This window comes from Glycine max, chromosome 1, assembly GCF_000004515.6.
Source record: "Glycine max cultivar Williams 82 chromosome 1, Glycine_max_v4.0, whole genome shotgun sequence".
Classification (NCBI taxonomy): Eukaryota; Viridiplantae; Streptophyta; class Magnoliopsida; order Fabales; family Fabaceae; genus Glycine; species Glycine max.
The window spans coordinates 54,370,893-54,384,641 of record NC_016088.4 but is presented as its reverse complement, the minus strand read 5'-3'; the positions used below and the strand labels follow the sequence as shown (position 1 = coordinate 54,384,641).

The 13,749-nt window shown below is 28.8% G+C and overlaps 1 protein-coding gene across 1 annotated transcript; it reads right to left on the bottom strand.

Moving 5' to 3' along the window:
- Positions 1-457: 457 nt before the first annotated feature.
- LOC100818680 (AT-hook motif nuclear-localized protein 23) lies at positions 458-1,707 on the bottom strand. The gene has a single exon (XM_003516585.4). The coding sequence runs from the start codon at positions 1,558-1,560 to the stop codon at positions 808-810; it is 753 nt and encodes a 250-aa protein (XP_003516633.1). The 5' UTR covers positions 1,561-1,707; the 3' UTR covers positions 458-807.
- Positions 1,708-13,749: the final 12,042 nt, after the last annotated feature.

The window sequence follows — 13,749 nt, the reverse complement described above, 5'->3', positions numbered from 1 at the left end:
TAGAAATTCTTCTAGACTGGGAAGGAAGAAAACACTTTCCTCTTAATGGCAAGCTAGTTACCTCAATATCCACCGTTAATTAATCTATAAATTCTATGCCTAATATGGCCCACCCTTATTTTCTTTAAAATCCCTAGCAATACTTAGGCATATATATATATATATATATATATATATATATTAAATTAACATATTTAATTATCATTTGATATAATTTGTTACTCGTTAAACCGACAACTTATGTTGGGGAGATGGTATTTAAATTTTAAAATATATATAAGCCGACTAGCAAGTTGATGATCGTATGAAATATAGCGGGGGGAAATGGCTGGTTTTATATTAGCGATTTGAAAGTTATTGCTTCATGTTTAACATATTTGTTGTTCGAAACATGAGGGTAGTTAGTGCAAGTGAGCTGAATCACTCAAATATCGAATACGAAAAAGGAAACAACAAATTAAGATAATATAAGTCATTTCATATACATAGCTCCACAATAAAGAAGAATCTCAAAAAGAGAAAATCAAAACTACACTAATTAAATAGAACAAGTACAACAACACAAATTAAGGCAACACATCCTTCTTAACATGAACCAAAAAAAAAAAAAAGATTGAACAAGGGGAGAAGAAACAAGAAGAAGAAGAAGAAAATCATATATATATTTATGTAATTAAAGTCCATGAATTGGCTGACCTGATTTGAAGAAATTAAGCATTGAAAGACCTAGCTACTTGCGATGAACATCTTCATTGTTGGTTGGCAACATCCAATGACATTAGATTAAGATTTGAGAGTGATGGTGGATCAAAATGGTGAACGTGTAGTTGAGTTTCCCGCCCAGGCATCCACAGGCAACTGAACATTCATTGGCAAATTGAAGAAAGGAAGTCCCGAAGAAGGATCATGATAGGGGTTACTATTATTATTGTTATTGGCAGCAGCACCAGAAATCTGAACCTGTTCTTCTTCTTCCTCCAACGGTAACCTTTCATAAGCCACGTTCGTGAACGACGCCGCGATCACAATTACCGGTCCCGCCGCCGTCAACTCTCCTACCACACTCCCACCCACCACCTGCCCCTGTCCTCCGGCGAGGTATATGCTGAGACTCGTCGCCCCCGGAGGAGCCGGCGGAGGAAGGAACGATCCCGTCAGGGAGAGTATCTCGAACCTGCCGTGAAGCGTGGCCACCGCGCCCGCCGACGCCGGCTGCCGCAGGCTCACATTCGTGACCGTTCCGCTGCCGCTGAGGATACAGATCCCGCGCTGGCGGCGGCGCGCGTAGCTGGCGACGCTTTCGAAGACGTCGCAGCCGCTGGCGACTTCGAGGATGTGGGCGCGGAGGGCGTTGGCGCTCTCCCGCGTAATGATGACCGGCGGCTTGGGCTTGTTCTTGGAGCCCGCAGGACGCCCCCGCGGGCGGCGCCCCACCACGTCGCCCTGCTGGGGCCCATCTTGGGGTTTGGCGTCTTCCTCGGATTCTTGTTGTTGGTTGAAGTCTGGTCTGTGGAGACTTTGGACGAAGCGTGAAGCCGTGCCTAAATCCAAACCAGCCATAGACACATCAAAAAGAAAAACACGAATATAGTAATTTATTTTTCTATATGGGTAGGAGGGAGAGGAAGCTTGTGTTCTGAGTGGTTTAATTGATAAAGATGGATTTAAAAGAGATTAAGGAGATAATTAATATGAAGACTGCAGAAGGAGACCTAAAACTAAAATGGCAAACAATTAATATTTAATACGACAAAGGAAGAATAGCTTGTAAGTGATCGTCACTTCTATTCCCGGAGCGTGCCTACTACGCGATCCCTAATTCGTTATTCATTACTCCTCTGTTTTATTGTAATAATCGTATAAGAAAAATATATCTTAAATTAATTGTTATTTTTTATTTTTTTAATATAATATTAACTATTTTGTATTTATATCTTTTATAATATAAATAATAGATAAACAATTTATAAATAAATTAATGATAATATAACATTAATTTTATAAAATTATTATTCTTTAAATTACTTTTTCTTTGTTTATATAAAATAACAAAATAATTATTATTTTGAGAGGGAGATATTATAGTGGAGAATATTAATGTTATCAACTTATATTCGTGTCATAAATTTGGATAGATAGATACCCGTTACCCAAGCTTGCTGCTGTGTGGCTTCTCAAGCTGGTATTTGGAGCTCCTTAATTTGTATACTAATGCTAAAATAACCATGCAGTTAAAAATAAATAACAAGGATTTTATGTGTTTTTGTTAACATGTCTTTAAAACACTGAATTTTTAACTGTCAGAATTTTTTTAATTAATTAATTGTCATAAATTATATAATTCATTTATAATCAAATTATACACATGATAAACAAAAATATGTTATAAAGGTTAAACTAATACAAATTTTTTTATAAATAAATTAGTATTTTTAAAATTTTAGGGAATCCAAACATATTTTAATCTATTTTTTTCTCTCATGTACTAATAGTTACTGAAAAGTGGTGTAAACTTGACTTTCATGAGAGGAACATTTCAAATAATAAAATATGATGTATTATGTTAATATTTTTTTTAATATACTATATATTATTAATATATCATATTATTAGCGTTCTTATATATAATCTTCACATTGATAATTATTTATTGTATAAAAATGATATTAATAAAAATAATTAAATAACTAATTATTAATGTATCAATTTTTTTAATGCAGTACAAATTACCTTTTCATCAAAAATATTATCAAACAGATTTTTTTTATACTTTAGTGTAAAATAAAATGATATTTTGCTTCACTGATTAACTTTTTTTCCCCAATATTTTTATTATTGAATGAATTTCTTTGTTACCTTACTAAATTATCACAAATAACTTATTCTTTAATAATAATGAATCCAAGATAAGATTTCACTTAGTAAAAATAAAGAAAACATAAAAAATAATTATATTAAACTCATTTCTATACCCCAAAAAAAACATTAAACTCATTTAAAATACTGACTAGACAATCTACTATCAACGCCTACGTATTTTTCTTTTTACATACACAGAGAGAAGGAATAGTGTTATAACCTTTTGATAATTACTTCAACATTTTATATTTTAAAATTTATAATACAAGAGTTATATAATACTGGAAAAGATTATAACAATATATTAAAGGGATAGAACTTTTCTGCTCGAGAAGTGCCACTACTTAAAAAAATCTTAAACTGAGTGTTTTTACCTAAATTGATGTATACTGAACTACTACAGTGGATAAACCTTCTTAATTCTTTTGTTGACAATTCACTACAGAAAGTCCTTTTAGCATACTCATAAATATATTTGCCTTTTTTTCCCATGAGACAAGATAGCGCATGATTATAATACAAAACGTCAAAGCTTGCAACAATATACGGATACGGATGATAGCTAAAAAAAGGTTGCTAATTAATTAGTCAAATAGACATATATCATATCACAAAATATGCCATAATCTTACTATTCACTCGTAATACAAATAGAATAAGCAAACTTAATTCATTAGGTAGGCTAGAAAATTAAATCCAAATACAATTTCGTCAGGAGTACGGAACTAGTCATATTCGTATTCAGAATATGCATGAAACATCGTTTACTTGTCAATGCAAATTATTAAAACTAAGATTATAATTAATTTTATATACTAATATATATATATATTTGATTTTTCATAATTTTAAATATTACTCTATCCGATCTATAACGAATGTCGTCTTTAATTTTTTAATACAGACTAAGAAAGACGATTATATTTTTTTAAAAAAACTAACCTTATTATTAATCTTCTTTGCTGAAAACAATATAACATAGAAACATTTTAAAAAATATTATTAGTGGTATAAATGGAAAAATAATTAATATTACATTAAAAAATAAAAAATAACACTAATTTCAAAACTTTTTTTAACACGATACTTATAAGACAAAAAAGTAATTATTTAATCAACAATTATGAGTAGACATTATTTTCTAAAGTGCACGTCAATTCATTTTAGACAAGCGAAATGCATGCGAGTCGTTTAAAAAAATATAAAGGCTTGTTTATGTTTAAAAACATTATTTATTTTTTATTGTAATTATAAAAACATTATATTATATTATTTAATATTTTTATTAAAAATTATTATTTTATTTAAATATATTTAAAAATAAAAAAATAAAAATAATGTGATATTTTTATAATTGAAAATGAAATCTAAAATTATTAATATAAAATTATCTACTTAGCAGCATCAAGTGCTTTTGAAAAAAAAAACACATTGTCCTATAATTGAATCCAATTAAGATCAAATCAAATTTGATTTTATTTTCCTTTATTTTCTTCTTATATCAAATGTAAATTGTTGAGTGTTAAAAATTAATAAGCATCAGAAGACTCGAACTTAATTAGATAAGATAAATTATTTAAAAATAACCTTTTTTTAATAGAAAAGAAAATATACTGATCAATAATAAAGGGGTACAAAACCCCATATAAATGATTTAAAATAGTAAACTATTGCCGTAGAGAAAAGAAAAATATTAGATGAATAGAATGTGTGGATGGGGTTAGCCGATGTGATATAGAAGCGTAGACACGTTTGCTTGAGCTTGGGGATCTTGTCATTGGAAGGTTGACATTAACCATGGTTTATATTATGTAATTTAAGTACAATAGTAAATCAGTAATAATATAATCAAATAAACAACGTCTCAGGGCATGAAGTTTACGCCACCAGAAAAAAAAAAAAAGAAAAAAGAGGTTCTGAGTCCTTCCTGAGAATAAATTTTCCACCTTCTCCTCTGATTGTTGCCAAAAGTTGAATCTGATCGACTTACAGATAATTGCTGTTTTCATTTCTTGAAACGACAATTTACCAACAAAGAAATTAAGTATCAACCAATAACAACATACATCCATTGGAGTCGTTCAAACTGTTCTGACATTTTCCCTTGTTTTACGTGATTACACTACAAATATACAGGGGACAAAATTTACCCATTGTTTGTAAAGATCCTTCCTAGAAAAGAAATTGCAACTGAAAATAAAAACTTTACTTTTATAAAAGAAACTGCTTGTTTACTTACTTTAATTAGTGGATGGAGCACTGAAGATTCGATATAGTATTAATTAACTTAATGAAAGTGATGAAAACCTTTGGAAGGTAGAATCTGACATATATTTATTAAGGAATGTTTATAAAACTTTTTATGTATTATGCAAACTATTAAAATTTGATAAAATAAATAATAGTTTTAATAATTCTGTTACTAATCATTTCAATAGGTTTTATAAACAAATATATAATATATACTATCATATAGTAAAAACTTAGTAAATATTATCTATTTTCTGTAGTTTTAGATGTCTACGATAAATGTATGTAGATTAATGTAAATAAATATTTTTATGTTTAGACAAAAATATTTTTATTTAATATTTTATTTTGGATGTCTTCACTACTAGTAAACAAGATATTAAATAAGGATATATTTAGAAAAATATTAATTAGACTTTAAAATTCTAAAATATTAACTGCTTAAAAATAAAATAAATGCTAAAACATCTAAAGAGTATTGAGATAATCAACTAATCATGTCTCATTTATTAAGAAAAGAACTAATCAAGTGATCGAGTGGTTTGCTAATGCAGACTTGTTTTAACTTAATGTTAAATATTCGTAGATCTAGAGACAAAATTATCGCCCATACATATCTATTGAAAGAGGATTGTCAGATTATTTCTACCAAAAAATACACTCGTGGCAGCGAAAAAAAAAGAGGCCAGGATTACTATAAGGTTTGTTGGTGTTGATGTTGGCCAGTGTAAACTTTATTAATTAGTTGAGTATCTCTTGTACACATCTATTCAATGTATTATTTTTTTATTATATAAAAAATGGCATAAACATATATTAAGCTAAACATAACCGCATGAAATATATATAAAGTTTAATGATCCCTGAAGTTGGAGAGAGTCTTCCTTCTTGTCATCCAATGAAGCTTTCTGAAAACTTTCTGAAAACCGTTAACAAAAAGGGAAAAAAAAATGGAACCGTACTAGCGATTTGAATTACAAGCTTGAGAAATATATTGAAAGAATAAAAGAAATTAGTTAATGCACTCATTTTATTTTTATTTTTCCTTATTAAGTAAAAAAAACACTTTAATTCATTTTTCTTTGTTCAAATACGTAAAACGATGTTTTTTTTTGTTAATAGACAAAACTTAAATGCAATTTGGTACTGTTTGATAATTAAAAATTATACTTTAGTGATATGTTTTAAATTATGTTAAGGTATACTATTACTGAGGTGAAACTCAATTTCATATATATATATAATCTTTCCCTCTCACCGCCGCGGGGCTCATGATTAGTTCGAATACTACTATCTTTGGTGCCACATACACATCATACAAACTTACTAGGATTCCAATCTATTTTCGTTCTAGCTTAGATTGATGTTACCAGCTGAGTGGAGGCTTTTGCTTACTCGGTTGTTGAGAAAGTGTTTTCATTTTATTTATAACTTGTTATCAACTGTTGGTATCTAAAAGAGATTTTTAGATATTAGAGCATCTAACTAGTCGTTCAATTATATGGTGAATTTGCTTAATTTATTTTTTGTTATGCTATAATACCATACAAGATTTGAGGATTTAAATCATTTTTTTTACTCAAGTGGTATAATGACTATAATCTATAAAAATTAAAAATGGTTTCTTTAATTAATAATTGTCTCATAATTTAATTTTAAGAGCAATTGTTTATATGTAATGTAAGTAATGATTCTTATATGAAAATTGTCATGTCAATCACTTTATTACTAGCAAAACTGCATGGAAAGTGGTTTTTAAATATAAGAATCACGTGAGCAACTCTCATTAAATATGTTCTTAGATTAGGTTGAAATTAAATTAGCTGGGATCATTGTCAACTCTTAATAATTCATTTCTATTATTGAAACACTAATCAAACACCTTAATTATTTAAGAAAATTAACATCAACTTATCAATCCAATCTTCAATAAATTTATATTGCTGATAGCCTGACTTCAGCAAGAAAGGTAGCATGGAAAGGTGAGTAAGACCTGGACTACTATGTTTTGTTTACATTTTGGTGGCTACAATTTTTTAGCAGAAGAGACTTTTCTCCTTCCACCAAACTACCGTTTGCAACATGGGAAATAGTTGTGTAGTTCTATATAAATAGGTTTAACGTATAAGTTGGTAGTGGTTGGGATCCCTGTGATGCATAAACGGTGTGGTTGGGCATGGGTTTGTCTCTGAAGATAAAGATAGAGATGAATAACGTAGAAAGAGGTGAATTTGAAGGATAGGAATTAGGAAAGACAAGGTCCCTGAATTTTAGGCTTTCCTTAATTTGATGCAATCACGCTCAATTGTGACCTACCAACGATGAGGATCAAAAAGAGGTCGAGGAATAGGATTTGGTCCTCTTAAGGCTCTAACTCTAGTCTCTATAAGACACTTTAGAAAGAAATTAAGGAAAAAAAGAAGGAAATTAAACAACCACCTTTGTCATGATGATTGGACGGTTCTAATTCTAATCCATCCTCAGAAGGTCCACTACCACCAACTCCAACACTGTAAATCTCCTCACTGGATCACCTCTTCTTATTTTGTCATATCAGCCATATTGTCGAACCCATATGCAGATGAATCGTTCACTTTACGACCCAACGAGAAATTTAGATCAACCTTTTGAGGATAATGATGTTTGTACTCTGTTAGTTTTAATTTGCAATTATGGTTTGAAATTTGTCAAGATGAAAAGCATTAAAATCGGTAGAATAGAATCACAAACCAAATCATGCTTAAGGTTTTTATTTTATTTTCTGAACCATAACATTAAATGAGAAGATGACGAGTCAAGGAAAGGTTTAGTATATGGAAAAAACTCTATGTTGTAATATTTATGTAAAATGATTCATTTCCTCCGTACGTTAGCTTCACTCAAGTGGTAAAAGAAAAAACAAAAGTAAAAGTCATTATATATAATATGATCCTTTCAAATATATATTTAAAAGTACTATCGATAGTTTTATGCTTAGCATGTATTTTTGCTCATTAATTGTTACACTATGTATTAAATTTATTTTTATTAATGAAGATTATGACAGTGGTTACTCAACACGTACAATGAGGATCGTGGTTATCGTCCTCTTTAATTAACAAGATAAATAATTCATTAAACTAATCCTTTTTGGGCTTTTCAAAGCAAACGCTATCTCTAATGCGAATTCACAAACAAAATTATTGTCCTGCTTTAGAATAATTTAAATTAAACATCGCTATTATAATTGCAAAGGGTTAACATCAGTTTCTTCATCAGCATTCGGAAGCCAAAGATGTAATTAACTTAACCTTATAACGCATTTAAATCCGAGTGGGTTCCGTATGCTTTCATTTTTTTTTATAATTAAAAAATTAACATAAGATAAATGATACTCCAATCCAAGATAAAGAAAACTTTAAAATTCATAAAGTGAGAATTTACATTTGTCTCATGCTCCTAATTAACAGAAATGAATACAAACTTAAATATGCAACTTATCAAATGCAAAATCCTCTCATTTTAATCGAATACTTAAAGTTCCACCATCTCTCACGTTAAAAGTATTTTTTTTATCCGGAAAAGTAACATGTTTTTTAATGTTAGTCTACACCTTGATTATACAATTTTTAAATAAAATATTGTAATCAAGCAACGACTTAGCCTGTAACTTTGTAAACATGAAATTATATATTTTTTTTATGTGTATCGGAAAATATAACTTAAATTGTCATCTTATTACTCAAATAAAAAAAAAAGAAAGAAAACCGTCAGCTAATTAGCGTCCATGACTAGCCCAATAAGGTAATCTTTTAATAATTCTTCGCATTTCACCTTAATTAACTACCTTCGATATAAACCTAAAAAAAAAAGAAACTGCCTTCGATATAATTTAATAGTTAAGAAAGTATGCATCCAACATATAACAATATATTATTATATTCTTTTATCTAAAAGAATTAGTATGCCATGTAATTAATTTGAAGGAACTTATAACTTATAACTCTTTAAGAGAAAACCTTTTTTTATGTAAGAAAAGTTTCTAAATAAGAAGCAGTTGCTTTTTCATTATGTCTTTCCGGTCTTGATCTTAAAAGATTGCTGGGATGATAGAAATGTATGCCTACCTAGGATATGACTCTTTCAGATCAATCATTATAAAATGAGCATGTCCTGATCAAATTGCCTAACATAAGTATCCAATGTTGTATTATAATAGAGAGAAAAAAGAAAGCCGTGACCTGACTACTTGGATCTTTCTATTGCAAGAGTAACATATAAAAATCCATTTTGACTTCTGTAAAAAAAATTATTTATCAATATAATCAATAATTTAGTTCAGCAATTTAGTTGCGTGTAGATAAATAGTATTAAAAGAAATTATATAATTGTTTTTTAATTCTTTTTTCTGCTTTTAGCTTATGCAAAGACACTAAAGTATATATTTTTCGTTTTTCTTTAAATATTTACAAGTTATATCAGAATTTTAATTTTTTAATTAAAAACATTTTTATTTGAAAAAACACAAATAATAGATAGTCCTTAATAGTTATTATGTTAGTCATATAAATTTCGTTAAACTGATATCATTATATTTATGCCACCCATCGTGTCAAGGAATTACTTTATGTTGACTAAATTTAGATATATCAATTTTTTTTTAAAAAAAATTACAGGTCAAATATTAAACAATGAAACGGTTTTGGCAAAAAAGCTAAATTATGTGAAAAACCAATAAACATGAAGACAGTTGATGCACTGATTGTTATCATATATTGTTACTGCAAACGCACACATGGTTATATAATGTGTTTGGATTAGATTTATGATGTGAAATAATCAATTAAAATTTTGATAGTGAAGACTAAACAATAATAAATAATTGTTTTTATTTTTTTTTATGGTATCGCCATAATTTTGTCGGATAAAATTGATTATTGTATGTTATTCAAACATACAAATTGTATTTTATTTTGGTGTAACTAAAAAGTATATGAAACTTTTATTTAACATCTAATTAATCCATTTTTATTGGGCTGATTCATTTGGGGATTAAGTATAACCTCTAGTCGCAACTCCCTTTTCAAACTGGAGATTGGATTTTAAACTTTTATTAAGAGATATAAGTAATTAATAAATCACTGTGTCTATGAACCTATGTATATATAGTTAGATTATTCTAGAAACATATTACTTAATTGCTTAAAAGACAATTGAAATATTTTAATTTTTTTGTTATTTGAGTTTCACAACTCCGGAGCATATATCCTTAATTTGTGTAAGATATTATCTACTTTTATGTTATAATTAAATCTTAAAATTTTCATCATAGTTAATGATTAAAAAATACAAATAGTTACTACTTTTTTTTAATTTTATGTTCAATTTTTTTTCTTCGTGTGAATTTCCTTTCCTAAAAGTGCTTCCACCACGAACATGGTTTTCGGAGATAAAAATTGGCATTTTGTTTTCCCTATGACCTTCCAAAACCATCAGGATTACTGCTTGGTAATTTAAACCCCTCCTTCTTTCAATCCTTGATTAAATTTCGTATTTCTTCCAACGTTGATTACAGTGGAAAACATGCACGCAAAACATATGGGTGACCAAAGAATGATAGTGGAAAACATGTTGGCAATGTCTACATACATATTTTTTTTCTTCTAAACCAATCACATGTATTTTTTATTGGAGATAAATATATTTGAATCGAATAAAATAATTATGTAACAATTTTTAAAAAAATATTTAAAATAATTACGTACTCAAAATTTGAATTCGAAAATTTTGAATAAACTGAAATAATCTCATGATAGTTTATTTATGTGTTTGATTGTTCCCTACCTACATATGTAGGCATTGCAGACCGCAAACTCAATATTTGTGGTTAATTTGGTTTATTGCATATGTAGGCATTGCAGACCGCATACTCAATATTAGTGGTTAATTTGGTTTATTCTTTGATATATAGTCTATATTCTATAGAATTAACTTGCATAAGAGGGTTTAATTATCTTCAAACTCTGAAGAGGCGACCTTTTGAAAATGTCAAAGAGATTCATAACTTCATAGTTGAAAGGCAAATAAAACAAGATTAATCCTAAAGCGAAAGGGTAATAATATCTGCAATATATGATTGTGAGGGCATGGAAAACCACCGCACATACATAGCTGTACGAACTTGAATAAAAAAATCCAAATAACCTATTAAATTGTCAAATACAGCCCAATCTAGGCCATCATTTCGAAGAAAAGCCTGCTTAATTGAAGCATCCATTAATTAGTGGCCAACTTGTTAACAGCATAAAACAAATTAACAATCTAATGTTCCTTGTTCTTTCCGAGAAAGGGCTTTAGTTAAAATTGATTTGTCTTAGTACCCATGAGTGGTCTGTTACAACTTACAAGCATAGGTTCCCCGTTGTTTACTAAAAAATTGTTAAGCCCAATTCAGAAAGGTTAAAGGAAAACCATGGCTAAATAATAGTGGACCACGGGGTGATGATGACACCACATTGTCGTTTTATATATTATCATAATTCATATAGGTAGCCTGGGTGGTCTTAATTTATCTTCTCAACTTGCTGGTTCTTTACTTTGTTTTTCTGTTGGCACGTGCAACAATATTTTTATATTTATGTGGAAATACTTAATTGATTAGGCCTAAGAAACCGACGTCATCATGCAGTTTAATTATGTTTTACTTTATGAGAGAAACATAAAGATATTAATTAGGTACTTGTGTGAAAACAGAAAAATGAAATGTCTTCCAACAAGTATCTTAAGAAATGAAAAGTTACTACTATTTAATAAAGTATGAATTAACATAATACATGCACTAATTCTCATATATTCCATCATAAACTCTAATGTATAATAAATTTGTTAGTTTTGGTTTCTAGCTAGTTGTTGATAGTGTAAAAAAATTTACTCAGAATGCATGTCTATTAAATTCAAAAAGTATTTATTATATCAAACATATTAAACGCCATTTATTACGATTGAGGAAATTCATATATATGTGATTAATAAGTAGATTACGGGTATGAGACGATACAAGCTAAATACTTAGACTAGAAATTCTTTCTGAAAAGAAGTTTGGAAGATATTGTATGCAGTTAGTAGCTTGCCAATAATCACCCTGCTGAGGAACACAGTATCGAGTTGTAAGAGAAGAGAGGACCTAACTAAGAGACACAATAAATGAGGTGTTGGGCAAATTTCTTATAATTAGATTTGTGAGAAATAAAATAAACGTGAACAAACATAAAAAATAGAGTTTAGTCAATTATGCTTAGGTTTTTGAGTTATTACAGACATTTTATTGAAAGAAAAAATTATATAATAGTTATTTACAAAACACTCAACTCATAATTCAATTGTACCCAAAAAATATAATATTATTTTTTTTACTAATGTTTTGTCGTCTCTCTGTTTTTATCTTATTGGAATTGATTGTATAATAGTTATAGAAGAGTGATATTTATACAAGCATAAAGTTACATTTCACTCATTTATTTTTTTATTTTTATTCTATCTAATACTAGAATGCTAGAATGGTTTTCTATTTTTTTTTTCTTCATAAAAGAATGATAGCTTCTTTCATTTTATTGGGTTGTATGACAAGTCCAACATGAGGTACATTGCTTTTGGAGTTTGGAATATAAAATAAATTAAACGAGAAAGTAACCGTTTCTTCCTTCTTGGTTCTGGTAATTTCAAATTCATGTAAAAAATGCTTATGAGCAATGAATTTAACTGATAGAACTTTGTGTTTCCACTGTCCAGTGACACACTTGAATCCTTATTAACTCGTTCTCCAACCAAATTTGGTCTCGAATTGGAAGAGTTTTTTTCAAGGGTATGCTCTTTCCGCTAATAAGCAGTTTTTTTAAAAAAAACAAAATTATTTCATGATGAGAAGAGTTTTGAAATGTTCATTCTTTGGTATTAATCCTAGAGTTTTTTTTTTTGGTCAAAAAATTACTAGAATCTAGAGGCCCAAAGAATAAAGCACGAAAGCGAGAAACAAAGTAGGACAACGGAAAAATCATTGGCCCAAAAGTTAAATTTACCTCAGTCGGGTATTGACACTTCTAATGAACGCGGACTTGCCCATATCACTTCAGAGGATCTTCTTCCCTGAATACTTCTACATTCAACCTTTTGAGTAAAAAACTAATTTTATCCGTGATTCATTTAACTTAAATTTAAACAATGGATTGAGAATCTGTCGGCTGCACCATTCAGACCATTTTCATTCTCCTCTTAAATTTTCTCATCTTCTCTTCAATCAGTAGTTCTTCTTTGTTGTCTTCATCAAGTAGTGTGTGGTCATAATTGATATTTGTCATCATTCCAAACTCATTGTCTAAGTCATGAATTCTGCTTTTTTTTTTTATTTTTTTTCTGTATTGAATATACGGATTGAGAATCTGTATAATTCATACAGATAATCCGTATAATCCATACGGATTGACGTATTTGTTTTAAATTTTATATAATTTTTATTTAATAAATTATTTACTTAATAAAATAGTTTATTTAAAATTTAATGTTATATTTTTTTGTTATTTAATTATTTTTAAATAAATATTGTTGTTAATTTTATATAATTATTTAATTTAATCGCGCTCTCTGTTAAACAACCCGACCGGTTTG